Here is a 21145-nt window from a genome sequence, read left to right on the forward strand (position 1 = left end):
AAGCCAACTCCATAAACAAAGCTTGTGTAAGAACAGTCAGCATTTGCATCTGTGGGAGAGGAAAAAGGGTCTCTTGAAGAGATCAAGGTCAAGATGACTTACAAGACAAGTCATCCGCACCAACCATGATGGAAACATTTACACAGAATGGTGATCGTGGGAATATATTGCATAATATAATGTGTGCACCAGACATACTCATAGACATTACGACAGCAGAAGCCGTTTGGGTTACACTTGCGTGTTCATGACAGTGTCATATCACTCTTATGTCGATACTGTCAAGTAAAGTGTTACCGCAGTTTGTTTGGTTATTTGTTTGTTGGGTTAAGTAAAAAAAAACAATATGTATAAAGTCCTATTGTTCACATATTGCTATTGTTATAAGTGCTGAAGTCTTCATTTGAATTGTTCGTGTATGTGACTCTGTGCATACTTGCACAAATCCTGCATACTATGGTCATACAAAATGTGTGTTTGTCTAAGTGGTGGTGGTGGTGGGTGAAACCAGGGGCGGAAAATGGCTGTGATTATTTTTAACCTATTAGCTAGTCAGCAGCTGTTATAATTCTCTCAGTTCTGCGCCATCCTGTGTTTAACTGAGAGACGTGTCCGATTTTCTGCAGAACACCCTTTGCATTGTTTCAGGAAGTGTGTGTGTGTGTGTGTGTGTGTGGGTTGGGGGGGGGGGGGTTGTTGAGGGGGAAGGTAGTGGTCGGCACGTGCGCCTGCTGCCTGGACGCATTATGTCCACGCAGGAAACGTTAACCCCTTCCTGAGCCAACCCATATGGTTCTGCAAGAATCGGAGACAATACAGTCTGCAGTGTTAGACATTCATTCCACTCACACTGTGAATACGTCTAAAATCAACCGACTGGGCACTCAGAATCAATAATAGAATTTATGAATCTTACAGGAACTTTTGTCCAAAGTGACAGTGTAGGTTGGATCTTACTGTGTAAACTCTGTTAAGGTGCATGGTCTGTATGCTTGAACCCTTGGGATTCAAACTCTTTGATTTTAGACTTATTATTGTTCTAATTGGTCAATCAATAGACACTTGGTAGATTGAAGGAGATGTAGATTCTTCATGTTTTAACTGAAGAGAAATTAGGTTTGGTCAGGCTATTTGGAGGCTGTAAAGTGAGAGAAATGAGAGATAGTCCAGAGAGGAGAGACGTTCCAAATAGGGACGAGTGCGGCCGCTTGTGTGGACCTCCGCTCCTCCGGGTTGTGAGCTTCCCATGGCAGGACACAGGAGCACCACAGCCCCCCACATAAGAGTGAACTAACGCTTAACAAGAACAAGCTGTGGGTAAATACCCCCAGTCCTCTCTCTCTCCCTCTCACTCTCTTTCTCTCTCCTTCTCCTTCCCTCTCTCTCTCTCCCTCATTTCTATCTCTCTCTCCCTCTCTCACACTCTTTCTTTCACTCTCTCTCCCTCCCTCTCTCTCTCCTTCATTCCCATTTCCCCCTTCCCTGTGAGGAAGCAAAGAATAGGAGCTGGAGGAGGAGGAGGAGAAGAGGAAAAAAGAAGAAAAATCTGTGCCTGTGCTTTTGTGTGTGTGTGTGTGTGTGTGAGAGAGGGGGGGGGGTGGTGGGGGCGTGTTGCCTGAAACTCCTCTCTTCATTTTTTCTCCTTTACCGGTCAGCAGCCCCCTCCTTCCATCCAACTCCCATCCAGCTGCGGGAGCAGAGCAGGACTGGACTAAACTGCACAAAGGAGAGGAGAGGCGAGCAGAGAGGAGGGCTTGAAAAGTCTTCAGACGTCGTCTCTCTCAAGTCGTCTGACTCAACTTTTCCCTCCATCTACACAAAGCCAGGGAATTACCCTTCTTCTGAGGTGAGTAAGTCAGTGGGAAGATTGTTGTCTGTCTCCCCTCTCTCTGTCTCGCTCTCTGTCAGGCCTGGTTAATTTCATAACTTTCCTATATATTAAACATCCAATGAAGATCATCTTTAAAGAAATGATTGTGTCAGATATGGTATTGTGGTCTTTTGTGAACCTTTCTCTTTTGTAAAGTCAGGGGACAGCTCACCATAGTTCCTCTGTGCAGCCTAGAGACATTCCATACTCCAGACTAGGACGGTTTATGTTGGCAAACCAGAGAGCATGGCTATGGTGTGCCAGACTATTCTTGCAGACTTATTGCAAAGGTTATTATGATGAAACACATTTTATTTCTGTTCAGGACCTTTTTGTTCTGTTCTATGAAAAAGAGGGAACACTCTGAGGGGAAGGGATAAGCTAATTAGTAAAACCTGGTAGGTCATTGTTGGCAAGATTATCCTTTGGCACTTCTGTTTAATGTGATTACTGTTGAGTTATGAGTGTAGATATTCAAAAGACACAAGGCGAGGTGGACAGTGTCTGGTACAAACAGAAAGAGAAACGCTGACAGAATTAAACAAAGAAGGTTTCAGACAGAGAAGAAAAATCTGTGCACATCAGTGTGTGTGGAATGACAGCTTGAGCACAGATGAGCAGCACTGAATCAGACAGCATGTTAGAAGCCATGCCACATAGCTGGGACTGGGAAAGAAGGTGAAGCCATGTCAGTGAAAGTCCACTAATCTCTGCCAGGAGTAACGTCGCAGCCTCATCTCATACTGGATCTCCAGCTGGAGCTCATAATGTGAGACATGACATTTTCAAGAGTTTGACCGAGTTGAGACCATTCTTTACTGCGTGTTCTCACCATGTACACACTGTGGGTCCAACCGCTCATTTAGTGAGACTGTTTATGGTATTGGTGAGAGAGCAGTCACCTATTTTTTTTTTAATCCCATGACTGACTGATTTCTCTGAGCCAAATACCAAAGTAACTATTTCCGATAAATCACAACTGTTACAACAGTTCTACTATAAGTAACGTAGTTATATCATTTTGTTGTTTCAAAAGAGCAATTCAGTCTATCGGAAAAAAAACTGGAACAAGGAGCAGTGAAATACATATAATATACGAAGATAGTGACCATAAATCCATTTCTCCCCCCACAGCTCCTCATAAGGACACCATGCACTTCTCCACGGTCCTCTGCTGGGTCAGTTTGACCATCACATTATACTGCAGCTGCCAGATTGAGGCCACCCCTCTGGCCTTCAACATCTCAGCAGAAGGCAGCGGCGAAACGGACGAGATTGAAATGATCCCCACGTCGGCCCGTGGTGCCCGCATCCCACCTCTGGCCGCCCCCACAGTCGGAGCAGCGCTAGACAAGACCCAGGTAGAGCCCTTCCACATGGGCCAGGTGGTGGACTTCCTCCGGGAGAACCTCTTCCCCATCCTGGTCATCTCCTCGTTGCTGGTCCTAGTGCTGGTTATCATCAGCTGTGCGTCCATCCTCAGCCACAAGCGCAAGGTGAGCGCCTACTACCCCTGCTCCTTCCCCAGCAAGATGTACGTGGACCAGAGTGACAAGTCCGGCGGCGCCAAGATCTTCAGCGAGGTCCCGGAGAAGGAGGCCACCGTTGGCCAACAGGGGGAGCCGGCGAGGGACTCGGCCAGGCGGCTGCAGGAGGACATCCTGATGATCGCCAAGAACCTCCGCAGCCCCTCCAAAGGCGTGCGAGTGGATAAGGAGGGCAAGGGGGGGTCCGCACCAAAGCTGGAAGAAACTGACAAAAGCACCAAAAATGAGGACGCAACCCAAGTAGCTGCCTCAAGCCCATCGGGACAAGAGACCAATCCGAGCCAACCAGCGAGTGACGCACCTCAGAAGGAGGAAGAGGATGATAACGTCAATCAGCACCCAGCTCTTTCACCCGAAACTCACACAGGAAAACTTAAGGGCTTGGAGGAGGAAGGGCTTCCTAAAGAGGGTGACACTTCACCTGGACCGCAAAGCTCCGAGGGCCCACAGGAAACGGAGGAGACACAGGAAACTGACTCTCCAGCCACAGCTCTCCTTGCTGGAGAGAAAACAGCATTCTAAAGCAACAAAAACAGACTCTGTTTACTATCTACAGGGAAATGAGCCAGGCAGGCCTCCATGGGCAGTGAGAAAACATGGACTTTGTGTCGAGGCGGGCGTAATCCTCCAGCATTTTGAGGGGGGGAAATGTAAATCCTATTCTACAAAGTGTGCTGCAAGTATGGGTCAGCAAAGGTAAAGCAGTGTGTCAGAGTAAGAAGGAATCAAGCCAAGCTGATGAAAGTAAAATTAACAACACAGACTTTGACTTTGACACACAGACTTTGACTTTGTACATTAAAAAAATGAATAAAATAACTGACATCTCACAACAAAATGTGAGGAAGACCTTGTTATCTTTCACATTGTATGGTGAAATTACAAATGTGGCTTAAAGTGGGGGTGGGTAAAGATTGTGAGGGATAAGATAACTTCCATTTTTGTCGTCAGTTAGAGTTTCTAGTGAAAAAAAAACACCCACATACTTAAGTGCAAAGGGGCCAGACCAAGGGTGATGAGGCTGTTTGTGTGTGTGTGTGTGTGGGGGGGGGGGGGGGGGGGTAAAGTCTGTCTCCTGGTCTGACCGTTCACCGCCTCTGGCCCTTGTGAGGATCTTGTCATATCATAAATCAGGAGCACGGCAGTCAGAATGGCACACAAGCAGAGCACCTAATTAGGTCATGCCTGATTCCCCATCCAAAACAGAAACGAAAGCAGATATGAAGTGGGGAGACCAGACCTAGCACAGGACAGACTGAGTGATCCCAGCTATCCCTATGTCACAAATGCCATACAATTTAGCATAGCCATCTGCTGTATCTCTGCATTGCTTGCTTACAACGCACCATGAACGGGTACAGACAGGGCTGCTTGGATTCTTCAGTTAGCCCTTGCTGACTATATCTGTTATGAAGCATCTTCATTAGAGGGTGCAAAGTAGAATATTCTACATTAATGAGGACCAGGTGACCCCAACCAGATTCTACATGTGAGCCTTAAAACCTGAAACTTGCCATAAACTGAGCTCTGCTTTTGCAAAGAACATTTAAGAGGATTTGTTCAGAACACAATCATATTCACTGAGCGAGCCTGTGTCCACCATCATAGCCTATATTTGCCATCTCTTGTTTTTTTTGTTCACTTTCTATTTATCCTTCTATTTAAGCCTGTTCAGAAGGTACTGCCAATGATTACTATATTTCAAACAAATAAAAGTTTTGGACAACAATACAAAAGATGCATCCTTCTCTCTTTATCATTCCAAAAGATGTGCAAGTCAACAAAAAAAAGGCTGCGTTGCTTGCAATATGACAAGTATAACCTCCTTTGATGTGGAATAGTAAGGTCACTGTTTGTTAACTGACTTTCATCCCCCACACCTCCACAGTGAGTATTGGCCTAATAAAATGTGTAATTTATTCTTTAGACAGCCAAATGTTTATCCTATCTCTAAACATCTCCATTAAAGGATGAGAACGCCGGCTGCTTGGAGACTGAGTTCCTGTCGCAGGATGGGGCTCAAGGCCCAAACACAGCAGTGGGTCCTCTGCGATGACGCTGCGCTGTTCACGTTCAAAGCCTTTCACATCTGGCCCTACGAGGTTCCCTCTCAAAGGCAAAAAAAAATGCACCGTTTCTGAACAATAACAGACTTGTTTGGAACCTCTGCTTTTTTTACAATGAGGATGGGGAGGTGGATAGGGATCTTTTCGGAATTCTTGGTGCAGCTTTTGATTTTATTAGCATTTAGTTAACATTATAAGTAGCAAAACTATCTCTCAGCCTGCACCTCAGTTTGTTCTTTGAGAGATGTATAGTGTACAGAATACACAGTGGACAAACTATGCAAAAAACTAAATTATTTTATTATTTATGTGAAGATATGTATGATTATGACAGCATTGCTTTATCTTACATTGTGTCATTAGGCCTAATGTGTGTATCTTACTAATGCATTGGGAAAATGGATGAATGTTTTTATATATATACTGCTGCCATCTAGTGGACAATACCATTCCACCTCATGGATTTCATCCACCCAAGTAAAGGTGAATTTTCTCTCCTTTAGCATTCAGCAAAATGTTTGCGACCTGTGTTTGCAAGTAGAGTGGTGTTGATTGTCATTACAGAACTTCTCGATTGCTTTGACCTGCTTAAAGAAACTGGGATCCACTTGGTCTTCATTAACACCTTCTCTGCACAGCAGAATTCACCTCTGGCATGTGTTCACACCTTTTCATTGGGTTCACACATTTCTCACACCCTTTTGCAAAACAGTTTACACATGTCATTCAAAGACCCCAAACTCTATTGGTTTCCCTGTGCTAAACAAAAGGAAAACATCTTTTCACAGAGAGATTCCTTGCATAAGTCTGAATCTCGGATACACCTGTGTGAAACTGCTTTGCACAATTCTTCAAACAGCAATCATTCATTATCCATAAGTATAGTATATATACTCTTTTGATCCCGTGAGGTAAATTGGGTCTCTGCATGTATCCCAATCTGTGAATTAGTGAAACACACTCAGCACACAGTGAACACACAGTAAGGAGAAGCACACACTAATCCCGGTGCAGTGAGCTGCCTGCAACAACAGCGGCGGAGCCAGTGAGGGGTTAGGTGCCTTGCACAACGGCACTTCAGCCGTGCCTACTGGTCGGGGTTCGAACCGGCAACCCTCCGGTTACAAGTCCGAAGCGCTAACTAGTAGGCCACGGCTGCCCCACGAGATGCCATGTCTGTTCTGTGTTGCTATTTGCAAGTATGGATCTAAGAGAAATTACTGTGAAGAAAACAGTACAAAAGGTGTTAACTGTAGGTCTATTTTGATGAAAAATGACAAGTTGTAGTTCAATGAAATTTGTCTTGTCTAGGTGCCTACTATAGGTCTTCCATGTCAATACATCTTGGGAGGAATGATTACCATTATTTTTTATTCAATAAATTTTGTCTTTTCACAGTTTTTTTCTGATACCAGAAAAATTAGAAAGAAATGGAACAGGCAGACATAGCAAAAATCTCATTTTGAGAACTACATTTTGCATTTTTTTGTCCAGTGTGTAATGATTGACTGAAATCAAACAATGATTTGATGACAGGATGTGTTGTTTGAAGGCAAAATTTGCTTTTGCTGCATGTTAAGTGATTTGAGAGAGTAACAGCCTTTTGCAAGCAAAATGTGTCATTTTGGCCAGAGCGCTTTTGTTCAGACATGGGTGTTAACGGTTTTGAAAACTTGATGTCAGAGTTGACACAAGCATCAAAGCGATCGAGGAAAAACTGTAAATGAACATAATGTTTATGCCCAATGATTAAATGAACATTAGTGTGTACAGGACAGTATAACAGCATTGCATAGTGCATTATGTGTTATACAGATTAGGAGTCCATTATCTTCATTTATAACTATAATTGATATCAGAACGCAATCCAATGATATACACATTTTACTTTATTGTCCATAATATCAGGCTGTCACAATCAGGGAGCAAATATACTAAGTTCACAATATACACAATGTAATCCACCTCAATATCCTCCAGCACTTAATACTGAGAGCTCAATTCCAATTCCCGCTCATTTAGACTCCTTGAGCCATCTGCCAGGAGTACCACACAGCGCCACTTATTGGCTGAAACCACACTCCACACACACCCACAACATAATCAAGACACAGACCTCCCACACAAAACTCGGCACTGAACTGATACCCTCTTTACAATCTCCTCCGCAAGAAAATAAGGCTCAACTTTTTTTTGTACCCATCGCAACCTGACGGTGAATTGCTTTAATTTGTGCGTTTAATAGACAGGCTACGGTGACAAAGGGTTGAAGAGTACTGGTATGCACTGTATGTGGTCTCTGCCTGGGTAAGAAGACTGCGCTACAGACGTAGTAAGTTGGTGCTGCAGGGTGAGACACAGAGAGAGGGTGGGCGAGAGACCATCACCCCTAATATAACCGCTGCTCCACTTAGTTGCTGGCACTGGCAGCCTTCTCCTCGTCGCTCTGCTTGAGCCGGTAGTCCGCAAGAGCGGCTTTGATGGCATCCTCTGCCAGCACTGAGGAACCAGGGAGAAGGAGAAGAATTAGCTCAGCCAAAAATAACCAGGAACATCTTATATACAGAGAGCACAAGGGGATGGAATCTGGTATCTGGAGATGGCATCTGATTTAATAATTCATACATTTATGATGTTATTGAAACACGTAAATCTGAATAATCCCGGTACTGATTTAATGGGAGTTTCCTAGGAAATGCTTTTTATGTAATATCTTTATTCATTAAGTAGAAATCAGTAAAGCTTTACTTGAAACTGCCTTCATCATTATTAATCAACTAAGTAAGTGACTGTGCAGTTGTGGTGTTGAATTAAAATTGGCACGTACTGGAGCAGTGAAGTTTCACTGGGGGAAGACTAAGCTCTTTGGCAATGTCAGTGTTCTTGATCTTCAGAGCTTCATCAACCTGCAAGTCAAAAAAGGGTACACAAAGACTTTTTTTAGTGTTGGCAGGAGAAAGAGCAAACTGAAACTCTTGCTGGGAACTCGCATCAACAGGAAATGACAGAAGTAGAAATACAATTTGTACTAAAAACAAGAACTCAAAAAGAACGCCTAAACAGGAAACAGTGGAAGCGTCACAAGACTCACAGATTTGCCCTTCACCCACTCCGTTGCTAGGGAACTGGAGGCAATAGCTGATCCACACCCAAAGGTCTTGAAGCGAGCATCAATAATCTTCCCCTTATCATCCACTTCAATCTGTTGAACACATATTAAACAAATTTTACCTTTACCATCATCACCTGCAAGGTAGTCCTAACTAGGCAATAGCACAGATCAGTTTATCAGGTACTAGAGATGTAAGACTGATAAATCTAAAAAATAGAAGAGGGCATTTTAGTAAGAACAATTACCATGCACAATGTTGGTATGATTTACAAAAATATTCAAATTTACACATACAAATGAAATGTACACCTTATTTTAATGTTACCTCATTATATTTCTTATTATAATGTCATTTTAGATTAAAAACACTGGCTATACCAGTAAGTGTTAAGTAATAACTAGTTTACTTTAAAGAAATATTGGGTATTTATTACAGAGTAGACATTACATGACCTCAGTTTGATTAAATGATTTAATTTACTCTCAGCTGACATCCAAACCGGCTTACAGTCGAGCACACAACAAGTGCTTATGTTCTCTTGGTAACCCAACCTTCATTTTGTTTGTGTTGAAGCCCAGCGTTAACAAGCCAAACCACATTATTACGGTTAGTGAAAGGACAACTGGTCAGATCAGCGATGAGCAAGGCAGAGACTAGATGGAGACTAGATGGAGACGTACCTGAAGCTTCATCACATCACCGCAGGCTGGTGCACCGACCAGTCCTGTGCCCACATTCTTGTTATTCTTGTCCAGCGACCCCACATTACGAGGGTTCTCATAGTGGTCCACCACCTGAGGGCAAAACAATTCAATATCACATGACTATGCCTGTGTCATGGCCTAGCCTTTCCATTATGAAACCCAAAACAGGCATTGCAGTTGAGTTACGTAAGACAAATCAAAATAAACTGCTTAGGACAGCCCGGCACTATCCGCCATGTATTTGGGCGGGTACAATCCTACCCCCTTCTTTCTGACTGGGCCTGATTTAGGGATAATCTTGGTGCTGACTCACTCTCACCCATTCTTAATAGGAGATTACGACAACCTACAATATCTACTGCGTATATAGGCTAGTTTCCATTATCTGTAGGCAATCACTACATAATTGCTGTACAACACCTAAATAATAGGTGTACAACACCTGAATTATATAAACTACATGCCCAAACATCATTTCATGATAATGAGGACCTCAAAATGAACACCATAGGCTACCATACATTAGTGTCACTAACATTAACAAACCAAGGCACAGTCACTGACTGAGCAAACAGGTGAACAGAATGTTTACAGTAACGTTAGCCTACTGAAAACGCATATATCTAAGGACACTTATTTTGCAACACATGGCGGTAAACGGAAAGGAAGGTTCACCTGTGTTTCAGTTGCTAAATCAGGTGTTATCAAGGGCAAAGTAATCCCCCGGCGACAACAGTTATATCAGCTAACGTTAGTTAGCCGTGTCGCAGATGTCATTTTAAATATACCGACAAAAGCAGGCGCACTGTCTAACTTAGTGGGTTTGTTGATATCGCTAATATTTTTCTGACAGAATAAAAACAACTGGGTCCTAGTTTTATTGACAAAACAGGTCCTGATCAACTTAGATAACTAGGTTAGCTAGCTACGTAGCATAACTAGCTTAGCAGCTAGCTGCTGCTACTACAAACACTGAAGTTACCAAACATCCCTAGACTGTTTGGCTGGGTTATTGGTGGTATAACAAGGTTTATATTTTCACAAGCTCGATCATTATCTTACCTTCTTGTGGTAAGCAGACTGTACTCGTAGATCTGGAGTAGAAAGCCTCCTATTGAGCAGAACTAAAGGAGAGACACACTTCTTCACAACGTTCGCCATGTTCTTCAGTGAATGACGCACTGCTAAACTAGTTCTACAGGGGATGATGTAGCCATAGGGAAGTAACAAATCACTAGCTGGCTAGTGACAACCTCGCTGCTGTAGCCTATCTGACACAGGGGGCGGAGCAAAAATGTTAGTTTGTTGTAACAACAACAATGAGGTGCATTGAACGCCACAAATAAAATGTAGCCTAGCCTAAATTGTCTCATGGGAGATGGGAATTCAGCACAATTCATGTCCGACTGAATTTCACCGAACAAGCCACAGTTCACCACATTTTAGCCCACACAAATGTCCGATTTATTTCTAAAAAAAAATGGTTTTGCTTGACTTGGTGTCATTGTTCACAATAAGAAGTGGACTACTGTTTAGGCTATAGCTTGATGCCTCTTTTTAAACACAGGCCACATTTTGAGTGGCAGTGACCACAAAGCACCCAAGCATGGGTCTGGGTGATATGCATTAGTTGTGCTGTAAGTCTCAATGGCAAACGCGCCACAGAGCAGTGCCTAATGGAAAGAAGAGAAGGGAAACACATTGCGTGCATTAGTGGAGAGCACGCTTGCTGAGTCACGTTGAGTTGCACATCCTACCAAACATGCCCAAACCTATTAGTCTTTAAAACAACATAGCATCAGTTTATTGAGGTGTACAGTATTGTTTGACATCAAGGCAAATGATATGAGAATGATAATGTACACAAGGAAAACTGTAACAACAATGTATCATTATTATTATTATTACAGTTATTATTGTTTCAAGTCACCAAGGACACAGTACAATTAAAACCACATTTATAGGCCTATTCGAAGTGGCTTGACTATCACCTGTCCATTTACCCAGGGTTGCCAACTTTGGGTGTTTGGCTGGAGTGCGATTTTGTGAAGTCATAGTGCGTGTGCGTTAAATTTTTCCCTAAACCTAATTTTAAAAATGTCTGTCCCCTGACTTTTTTGCTATGTACAGTATAATCCCTGATTTATGTTTAAAAAAAAAAAACCTAATAGAATGGAAAAGTTTCTTCAAAATGTACAATTAAATTATTGATTGCACTTGAAAACAAGACCAGTGTTTTAACCCCGTGGCATGGAAGGATTATGAGCCACTGGGCCCCTGAGCACAGACATGAAAAGGGCCCCCCTGCCCACCTGAAAAAAGCAGTAGCTCAGTAGAAAAATTTGAAAAATAACCCCTTAAATGATGACTTCTGGCAAGTTTTGTGGAAAGATCTGGACAGATTTAGACTTATAAATGTGTGTATGAGTGTACGTATGTATCAGGGATGGAAATAGCCTAAAACATTTTTTTCCACCTACCATTGTGGCTGGTGGATTCCAAAGTCTACCAGCCACTAGAGATACAGTATGAACATTTGATGAAAAATCATGACCAAAATGATCACGGTTATTGGTATTATTGCAATATGATTAAAATGTGCTGACTTTTTTTCTAAACCTACCATCAATGTTGGACAGAACTCATAATTGGTCTGCCCTTCATGCCCAGTAGCAACAAATCTAAAGGTCAACAGAACAGCTATATTGTCATAAAAGTGGTGTGGCTCCTTTAAGACCAAATCCACTGGTGTGAGTTCTGGAGCCATCCAACTTTATCTAACTCTATAATAATAATAATAATAATAAGCTTTATTTGTATAGCACCTTTCATACACAGAATGCAGCTCAAATTGCTTTACATTTGAAGCATGTAACTAAATAATAGTCAGTCAGTCATTATCAATCACATTTCTTCATTGCTGGGGCCGTTTATGATCCACTCAGCAACATATCAAAAGAAATAGAAAATGACATGTCATAAGACTGGCAGCCTTAACCCTCTTACCCCCCACAAGCACGCCATATGGCAACTGTGGCAAGGAAAAACCATATTCCAGGAAGAAACCTTGAGCAGAACCTGACTTAATAGGGGGAGCCCATCTGCTTCTGGCTGGCTGCGCCCTCCAATAGCAACAGATGTAGAATAATCTGAAAAAGTAGTCTACAGGATAAGACGAGTTAACTAAAAGCTTTCCTGTACAGGTATGTTTTCAAATCTTTTTAAAAAATATTTACTGAACTCGCCTGCTTGATGTACAGAGGCAGGGTGTTCCATAGTTTGGGGGCATAATGGATAAAAGCAGCTTCTCCACTTTGTTTGTGGAGCACTTTGGGTACGATTAAAAGATTAGAATTGGATGATCTAAGTTTCCTTTGTTGTTGATAAGATATTAAAAGCTCAGAGATATATGAAGGTGCTATGCCATTCAGAGCTTTGTAAGTAATTAACATAACCTTAAAATCAATTCTATAGGAAATAGGGAGCCAGTGCAGTTCAGCCAACACAGGGGTGATGTGTTCTCTCTTCTTAGTCTTAGTTAAAAGTCTAGCCGCAGAGTTCTGTATGAGTGCCAATTTCTTTAGATGTTTTTTGGGAAGACCAGTGAAAAGTGCATTGCAGTAGTCTAACCTGCTAGTGATAAAGGCGTGAATTTGTTTTTCTGCATCTTGTTGAGTTAAAAAGGGCCGCACTTTGGCAATGTTTCTCGAGTGGAAATAGGCTGTTTGAGTAACTTTACTGATATGGGGCTTAAAACTTAACTCTGCATCTAAGATGACACCGAGGCTTGTTACTTTTGGTTTGACCTATACTATCCTACATCATCTGATTTTAATATTATGTCTAGGCTATATTTAACATTTATTTTCTATTTGGCCTGTTATGAAATTATACATTGACCAATATAAGCACTTTTTTAAGACACTTAAATACATGCATGCTTAGCATTTTGTGAAAACAAATCATTATGGCTAGCTACATCGACAAACTCTTAGCCATGAGCTGTATATCCTCTGATTTTAATATTTACACATATGTAGCCTATGTATGTATTTAAGCACAGCTCAGTTTTAAGACACTTAAAGCCCAAAATTGGAGACTAGAAATGCTACCATTTCAAAACCGGATTACTTTGGAACGGCTTATTGTACAGGGGATTGCATTACACCTTTGTGTTCGGTAAACTCTGCTGCCCAGATAGCAAAATTTCACCGGCCCACCTCTGGCCCACTACCTTGCCTCAGGGTTTTGTGAGTGTTGGCCCAGTTCTGGCTGGGCCTCCGGCCCAACAATGGCCCAGTTACTGATAACTGACACAAAGAATTTCCTCTGGCCCAGATGTGGCCCACACACTGCAAAATGACTCTCATTGTTTCTGTTGGCCCAGGTCTGGCCCACACACTGTGAAATGACTCTCATTGTTTCTGTTGGCCCAGGTGTGGCCCACACACTGTGAAATGACTGTCATGCATTCTGTTGGCCCAGGTCTGGCCCACACACTATATAACTGAGTGTTGGCTGAGTGTCGGCTGGGCCTGTACTGGCCCACACACTATGAAACTGATCTGACTGAGTGTTGGCTGGGCCTCTGGGCCTGTACTGGCCCACGCACTATAAAACTGATCTGACTGAGTGTTGGCTGAGTGTCGGCTGGGCCTCTGGGCCTGTACTGGCCCACGCACTATAAAACTGATCTGACTGAGTGTTGGCTGAATGTCGGCTGGGCCTCTGGGCCTGTACTGGCCCACGCACTATAAAACTGATCTGACTGAGTGTTGGCTGAATGTCGGCTGGGTCCCCGCATTAACTACCAAAAGTACTTGAAAATAAACACAAATCCAGAACTAGTAATTAAAAGCACAAGCTACTTTTATTAACAAGTTTGACAAACACAACCTTGCAAATAAAACAAACATTTACAAATTATACAAGCTTTTACATATATACACTTTAGAAATTAAACAAGTTAAAATATACAATCTACTTTTATCTACAACAATCAACATCTTTCATAAACAAAAACACAAACAATTAAACATTTTAAAACTGTATAATGATTCAAAGAAATAAATGATTCTAAATTAACATTAAACATTTACAGAAATATTCTATCTCTCTCCCTCACTCACTCACTCTAAAAGAGTAATTCCATTGTCAGTAGTTGTGGGTTGTGAGTTAAGTGTTGTGCTAGTGCTTTAAATTCTGTATTTTTGTACCATGTACCATGACCTACCCAGCTACATACATGCACACATACTCACTGTCAAAGTATTTTTCAACAGCAGCAACCTTTGCCACCTGCCTTCTCTTTCTGTTGCCGCTTCATTGTTGCCTCCACCAGTTTCAGCAGCACTACCAGCCGGGGGTGTCTCCAAACTGCATTTAGGTATAAAAGAATATTATAAGATCATTATGAGGTCTAAAGAAAGATTTCAACATGTCATCTGTCAGAGAAGTTCTGTTTGTCCACTCAAATATACTTACAGATAGTCACCTCAGCTCTCTGTGGGGGTTGATCAAAGAGTTCTTTCCATCCATCCTTCAATTTGAGATGCATGGACAGCATGTCATTTCAAAAGAAAAGAAAAAAATCATTAAACTATTTCTCCTTTACTGTCTGACAAAATATTCCTAAAGCCCAGTCTTGCCACTCTGCAGCTGTCTTGGTAACACTTCCCTGGTAGTTATTTTGGGCAACATTGACATTGTGTGATTGTTATATATTACCAATGACAATCACCAAGAGCAAGACGTATTTGTCAACACATACAGACCTGAAGCACAAAGGCTTGTGGACTTCCTTCACAAGAGCCTTGTGGGTGCTCCAGTTGGTTGGCCATGTTTTCAACAGCGCATGTTTCCTGCCCACTCCTGTTCTTTGCTGACATAATGCATGAGGCAAACCAAAAGCATCTAAAAGTGACACATCACAAAACACAGGCCTAGATGAAAGCTGATTCCTATGATTTGGCTCATCTAAACAAAAATGTATTACTTATTCTATTAAATCAATGTACAACTTACCAAGAGCTCTTCAGGTCTCCTGTTTTTCCAACACAAGAAATGGTTCACACATGTATACACGGAGCCTTCTTCATCCAAAGGAGTGCAGGCAGGTCTCTGGTCAGTGTGGCCTGGATTCTGAGGTGTACATTTAAAAAAAGTCACAGTAACATTAGGTTAATGTAATGGAAGTATATGTGTTCAAAATGATTACATGATCATAAACAACCCCTCAGTACACAATACAGAACGACCTTAAAATACAGATTTTGATGAGCTTTACATGACCAGGACAGGACCCACCCTGCTACCATCTCTCTCTCTCTCTCTCTCTCACACACACACACACACACACTCTCTTAAGGCATACAGTCTCAGTCCTGCCTGCCTAGTGCCTGAAGTTGGAATAGATAACGATGAAATGCCCAATTACCAATCGCTATATTCTAAGTCATGCAATACTGTTTAACTGTTAAGCTATTTCTAAAATGATTAGATCACACTTTTCTTTGAAAACCACATAATTATGCAAGTATAGCTAACGTTACAGCACTGAACGTTTTTGACTAACTACCAACACTGACGTTAACGGTAATTAGGCCAACAAAGTAGGCTAAGAAATCATAACGTATGTTACCGCTAGCTTCGTCATCGTCAAGGGGGTTAGATTGAAACACCCATTCTTGTTATGCTACTTGTTAAACTTTGTCTGCAATAATAAGCCTGCGTACATTCATAATGATTTACATGCAATAACAGGTAAAGGTAAAGTTGCATGTTACTTACCACAGGCAGTGTCCAAAACGAGACAGTTTCGCGCCGTCCTGCTGGTTTCAAACTGAACAGTTGCTCTGCTCGTGGCTCTTCCACATATAATGGGCCGACAGTCACTTTACAGAATTGGGCCATGTACGTTTAGCGTCCGGCTGTCGCTAAATGTTTCATTTTTGCCGCCAACAGCCGCGATACTGATCATTGTTCGTTCCTGAAGTATCGGGCCACACACTGTATGAAATCCGTCTGCCGAGATTGATTCGAAAACTGGCAGTAGCCCATCAAACCCCAATCGGGCCAAATAATACACTCAGTAATCAGCCCAACTACTGCGTGTCAGTGTCGGCCCATTCAAGGGGACAGTGCCTCAGCCGACCTGAAACTCCGCCGACAGTGGCAGCACTCAGCCAGGATCGGGCCGACTGTGTTTACTGTGCTTCAGCCGACTCGGACCTCAGCCGACACTGCCAGCACTCAGCCAGAATCGGGCCGACTATGCTTGCTATCTGGGTGTTTATTCTGGTTTACGGTTTGTCATGTGTGGAACGAAAAGTTTGTGAGATATTCCACCTATATGAATTGAAATGAGCGCAGAGCTATAGGCATAGTAGCCTAATATGATTATTTCTTGAAAGTTAATTTTCTCGCAGCAAATAGCGGCTATAGCACCTTATAAAAGATGAGAAAAAGTTATTTCATGTGATGTCTGTGAGGCTACTTCGCGAGTAGTTCCTAGAGAAGAATGGGCGGCCACACTTTATGTAGGTCTGCCTCATGTCTAAATAGCAGCGTGTTCCGTGAAGGTGTCGCGGACCGGATTCAAATAGCCTAGTCAACAAATCAACAATCAGAGAAAACTGCGCTGTTTACCTGCTGTTGGTCTAGACATATGTATGCCTTAAACTCGTATCCTGTCATTTAGAAACAATGCTGTGGTCTAGTCTAGTCATCAACAAAAAATGAACGGATTGCAAAAAAAAGAATGGATTTTGCGTGACATTTCTTGCGTGTGCGTGAGAGCGTGAGGTTGGTGGTGAAAGCGTGAGTGTCACGCCAGTTGCGTGAGAGTTGGCAACCCTGATTTACCTGAGGTGATACTCATCCGGCACCCCGGTTAAATTCTTCGCTCTGAGAGCAAGGTCCACTCTTTTGACATGGTAATCAATGCTGGTTCGCATGTCTGCTGTGAAGGGGTCATACTCCAGCTTGAGCAGGCCCGAGCGCTTGAATGTCCCACTCTTTTGACTCTCTGTACAAAGCAGACGGTCCACAGACAGCGGCAGGCCCAGGAAGAGCACAAGGCCTCTCAGGTGAATAAACATGTCCCTCTTCAACTCCTCGTAATACACCACATACAGTTGCTCGCTGTAGTTCAGCCAGGCTAAAGTGTGTGAGGCCCACAAGTCTGCATACACCTCCACAAACTTGGCCCATGCTGCAGTCAGTTAGAAGGGGGAAGAATACACAGCCATTACTATAATGGCATAACTGTAAAATTCCATTACCTCAGCATTACCTAATTTGTGAGAGCACAGGAGAGTGTAGTATGACATGTTTAGTGTTGACATTACTATTAATTACACATTACTAATTTTGCTATTACTATTAATCATGAAAATGTTTTATACTACTTACTGTTATGTATTCCACAAATTTGCATCAGTAATTAATGTTACAATAAGAGCATTTCTCTTACTTTCTCCTTTCCACAAAAGCATGGGTGCAAATCCAATATGGCCACCATATTTGCGGTTGAACTCTGCCATGAGGGTTCTGTAGGGGTTTCGGATCAGGAGGATGCCTGAGTCAAATGCCTCAATCTCCTGTTTGCCCTTCTCGTGGGTCTTAATGCAGATAGTTCTCCCACTCTTCCAGTTATCCTTTTCCCCTTTAAATCCTGACAGGAAACATCAGTTCATCAGTATAACCATAACCGGAATAATTACAATCTCGACATAGAAACTTATCATACATTATGAAATATATTTTATTTCAAAGAACTTATTCCTTTTAATGAATGATAACTGTCACCTCACAATCCTACAGATCAATATGACCTGTGTCACTGTGTCGCAGATGGTTGAACACATCCTTGGAAGACACACACAACCATAACCTCTGACCTTTTTCATAGAGGGACCTGTCAAAATAGTAGCTTCCAGTGTAAAACCCTGTTGCAAGTTCGATGAGGTGACGCGCCCAGGTGTTTCCCGACCCAGGGAAGCTTGCCAAGGCCATAAGCTGCTTTGGTTGAGCAAAGAGGAAACTTCTGTCCGTACAGCGATTGTCTTAAAAGGCATAAAATGGGACAAGGATTAGCAGTCATGTAAAAGTAACATCTGCTGTCGCTTGGCAGCAGGTGGTCTTATTTTGGTCCTCCCTGCATGCACGCAAACAGGTGGAAGAGCCAGATAATCTGTTAAACTGCTGTGCCACCTATGGTAATTTGGCATTAAATGACCTGCAACTGTTGCATATTGTCCATTAACAGCTTAGTGATTGAACGTCAGCTGTACAACAAATTAAATAGCCAATAAGACAATTGCCATTTCTAGAGTGATGGGCATATATTTCATACCAGCTCACCTTGCACCTCAGTCTGATAAACAACATTGTACATTTGTGTTCCACAGTTTTCATGTGACTGTCCAGGACAGTGATACAGGCACCTTTTCATGTTCTCCTGAGCATGTAGGGGGAAATGTACGGTGGAAAACCCACAGAGGCACTGCTGGCCTGCCAGAACTGCCAGGGAAAGTTTCTGAAAAGTGAGGAATTATAAGGTTTGCTTTTGCATTACCACTTGTAATAATGACTCAAATACAAGATGTTTTCAAAATATTTCAGCTAAAATATTTCAAGGTGTGGCTCAAGTAAAATAGCTATGATTTGATTAGTATGAGAATAATTCAGATATGTTGTAATAACCTACCTTTTCAGTGCAGAAGTCTACACATTTTCCTACAGTCATTGCAGGCATGAAGGCTATGAGTGGAAATGCCTTGGTTGAATTGTCTGGTGTCTTAAAGCAGCCTTTGAAAATTGTGTTTTTATCTAGGACAGAAGAGATGAAGAATTGTGACATTGTGAACTATACTAATTACTTAAGAACATAGTAAGCCTACGTACTGTATTTCATAAACAGCTCACTCACAGTTGTAAGGTGAATCTTGACTAAGTTCCAAATGGTAGATTATCAGTCTGTTAGTTTCTGTACAGGCACTAGCTGGATCTTCCCAACAGTAGCAGTTACTTTGTATAGTGTTTGGTTTCTGGATGGCATGGCCACAGTAGCACCCCCTACCAAAGCCATGCCCAGCATACTGATAGCCCCTAAAAGGTTAAAGGGTAAATTATTCTGACTGAAAAGTTATATATGTTCCCAAATTTACACAGCAAGACATTAAAGAGTGAGTAGTCTTAAAAGTTGTCAGTGAATAAGTTTAGTCAGAGAATAACTTTTTAAGGTAGGGAGTCTACTTAAATGTTCAGTGTTTTGTGTTAGTATCACATGAAATGAGGGTGTGAGATATTCCAGATTGTTTTTACCTCTCAGCACAGCTGGATTGGCATTGGATGACAGTCATCTTGCCATCATCCAAAAAACATGTATCCTGTAGGACTTGCTCTGATGAACTCCCTGTATAGCAACCTATGTACACAGCTGATGGAAAAACAGGTACATTTGCACTATACTGTGCTTTTTACACTGAAAATAATTAATATTTCATATAAACAAAATCCAAAAACACCATAACTCAACCATAACATAAAGTATATGTATCACAACATTGGACAGACTAATGTACAGCCTACAGTATTTTTTTTTTTAATGTTATTTAGGTTATATGAAATGCTATGCTACCACTCTTTTTGACCCAGATTGCTGACCTTGACCTCTTGCAGTATGAGAAAGAGGGAAGAACCAGGGAAATCCCAGTTTTGCAGGTGTAATGTCATAGACATTACAGTGATACCACCCAATAATCCAAGGGAAAATGTAAAAAAAACACTGTCCTACCATCATAGAAAAGAACATATTTCCATCCCCAGTTGGACAGCATCTTGACAAAGTATCCAACTGAAAGTAAGGTTACAAACACAAGAAACCCAAGAAGAAAAACAAATAGATGTCTTTTAAATAAGGAAAACATGCTGTAAAGATGCTTAAACCCCGGCAGTCCTCTGTCCTCCAACTGCCTGCCTGAGCGCCAACTGCATGCTATGAGGTCAAGTCACTACACACTGACGGGTGAAAATAAGGGAGTGTTAATCTGGTGTTCGTGTTGACAAAAAAACGATTGTCGTAATCAGACTAAGCAGCTGCCAGAGACCAAACAAGAATCCCATTAATCAGTGCCTATACGTTTTCTTTAACTTGGCTATAAAGATGGTATCTAAAACCCCTAGCATAAACACACATTCTTATTCCATTTGCATTCCTACAATTTGTTCACTTCTGGGTCATCGACATTACACAAATGCAAGTAGGCTTAGGCCATATGGTAAAGGTAAGCTTTGTGAACTCTAGGCTCAGCCTCACATGACCCGTTTAGTCTCAGATGCACTGTGGGGTGTCTGAGCAGTAGAAACTGGTTTAATTGAAGTTTTCATATTTACTAGTCCTAGGCATTTGGTTTCAGACTATAACAACCTCTTTAGACTTTTGTTTCAGAATATAGTAAGCCTATAAGCCAAAGCTATTTCCATTTCCACAACGTGAAATAGGATAGACAAGGAGGGAGACAATTATACTATGGATGCAATTGAATGTAAAATTTAAACACAGCCTAAATACCTACATTTCTAGAGCCATTTCACAGAAAACAGTTGAGAGAAGCCAATTATTTTCAGAAGCTAAATTATATCACAACAACAACAAAAAAATAATTCTTTAAAATATGCCCAAATATACAGAAAAATGGCTAGTCACAGGGACCTAAAAAGATAGGCCTATCACTGTAATGTTCATATGACAGACGCTACCTTCAAGTGCCTATTACTTTAGCTGTTTACTTGTTTACCTGTTTACTTTTTATTTCTGCACTGTTCACCTATTTATATTGAC

General features: G+C 41.8%; 2 protein-coding genes and 1 long non-coding RNA gene across 5 annotated transcripts; 1 reads left to right on the forward strand and 2 right to left on the reverse strand.

The window, feature by feature from the left end:
- The first annotated feature begins 1663 nt into the window (after positions 1–1663).
- LOC143123071 (transmembrane protein 119-like) lies at positions 1664–4454 on the forward strand. Its single transcript, XM_076284181.1, has 2 exons — positions 1664–1846; positions 3005–4454. The coding sequence occupies exon 2, from the start codon at positions 3022–3024 to the stop codon at positions 3937–3939; it is 918 nt and encodes a 305-aa protein (XP_076140296.1). The 5' UTR covers positions 1664–1846; positions 3005–3021; the 3' UTR covers positions 3940–4454.
- Positions 4455–13886: 9432 nt separating this feature from the next.
- LOC143122468 (uncharacterized) lies at positions 13887–16580 on the reverse strand. Its single transcript, XR_012986690.1, has 5 exons — positions 16090–16580; positions 15325–15441; positions 15075–15213; positions 14785–14839; positions 13887–14676 (listed from the first exon to the last, which is right to left on the reverse strand). It is a non-coding gene; the product is annotated as an uncharacterized LOC143122468 (long non-coding RNA).
- Positions 16581–16910: 330 nt separating this feature from the next.
- LOC143122469 (sialate:O-sulfotransferase 2-like) lies at positions 16911–20233 on the reverse strand. 3 transcript variants are annotated; one of them, XM_076283256.1, is made up of 8 exons: positions 20099–20233; positions 19627–19741; positions 19232–19410; positions 19010–19131; positions 18664–18838; positions 18201–18365; positions 17774–17974; positions 16911–17512 (listed from the first exon to the last, which is right to left on the reverse strand). In XM_076283256.1, the coding sequence occupies exons 1-8, from the start codon at positions 20229–20231 to the stop codon at positions 17160–17162; spliced, it is 1443 nt and encodes a 480-aa protein (XP_076139371.1). In that variant the 5' UTR covers positions 20232–20233; the 3' UTR covers positions 16911–17159. The 3 variants fall into 3 exon arrangements, with proteins under 3 accessions (XP_076139371.1, XP_076139370.1, XP_076139372.1); XM_076283255.1 differs by having other exon boundaries at positions 18135–18365; XM_076283257.1 differs by lacking the exon at positions 20099–20233 and adding an exon at positions 19969–20012 and having other exon boundaries at positions 18135–18365.
- Between the last annotated feature and the right edge of the window lie 912 nt (positions 20234–21145).

This window comes from Alosa pseudoharengus, unplaced genomic scaffold, assembly GCF_046254945.1.
Source record: "Alosa pseudoharengus isolate Yale_2024_CS ecotype anadromous, Long Island Sound unplaced genomic scaffold, YU_APseudo_1.1 YU_APseudo_1.1_scf_14, whole genome shotgun sequence".
Classification (NCBI taxonomy): Eukaryota; Metazoa; Chordata; class Actinopteri; order Clupeiformes; family Clupeidae; genus Alosa; species Alosa pseudoharengus.

Bases quoted from the DNA above. Each gene is read 5' to 3' on its own strand.
- LOC143123071 (XM_076284181.1), top strand. From the start codon at position 3,022: ATGCACTTCTCCACGGTCCTCTGCTGGGTCAGTTTGACCATCACATTA.
- LOC143122469 (XM_076283255.1), bottom strand. From the start codon at position 20,231: ATGTTTTCCTTATTTAAAAGACATCTATTTGTTTTTCTTCTTGGGTTT. The intron at 19,411-19,626 runs GTAAAAACAATC...TTAACCTTTTAG, and splicing joins CAATCCAGCTGTGCTGAGAG to GGGCTATCAGTATGCTGGGC. The intron at 18,366-18,663 runs GTGAGCTGGTAT...ATGCCTTTTAAG, and splicing joins TTATCAGACTGAGGTGCAAG to ACAATCGCTGTACGGACAGA.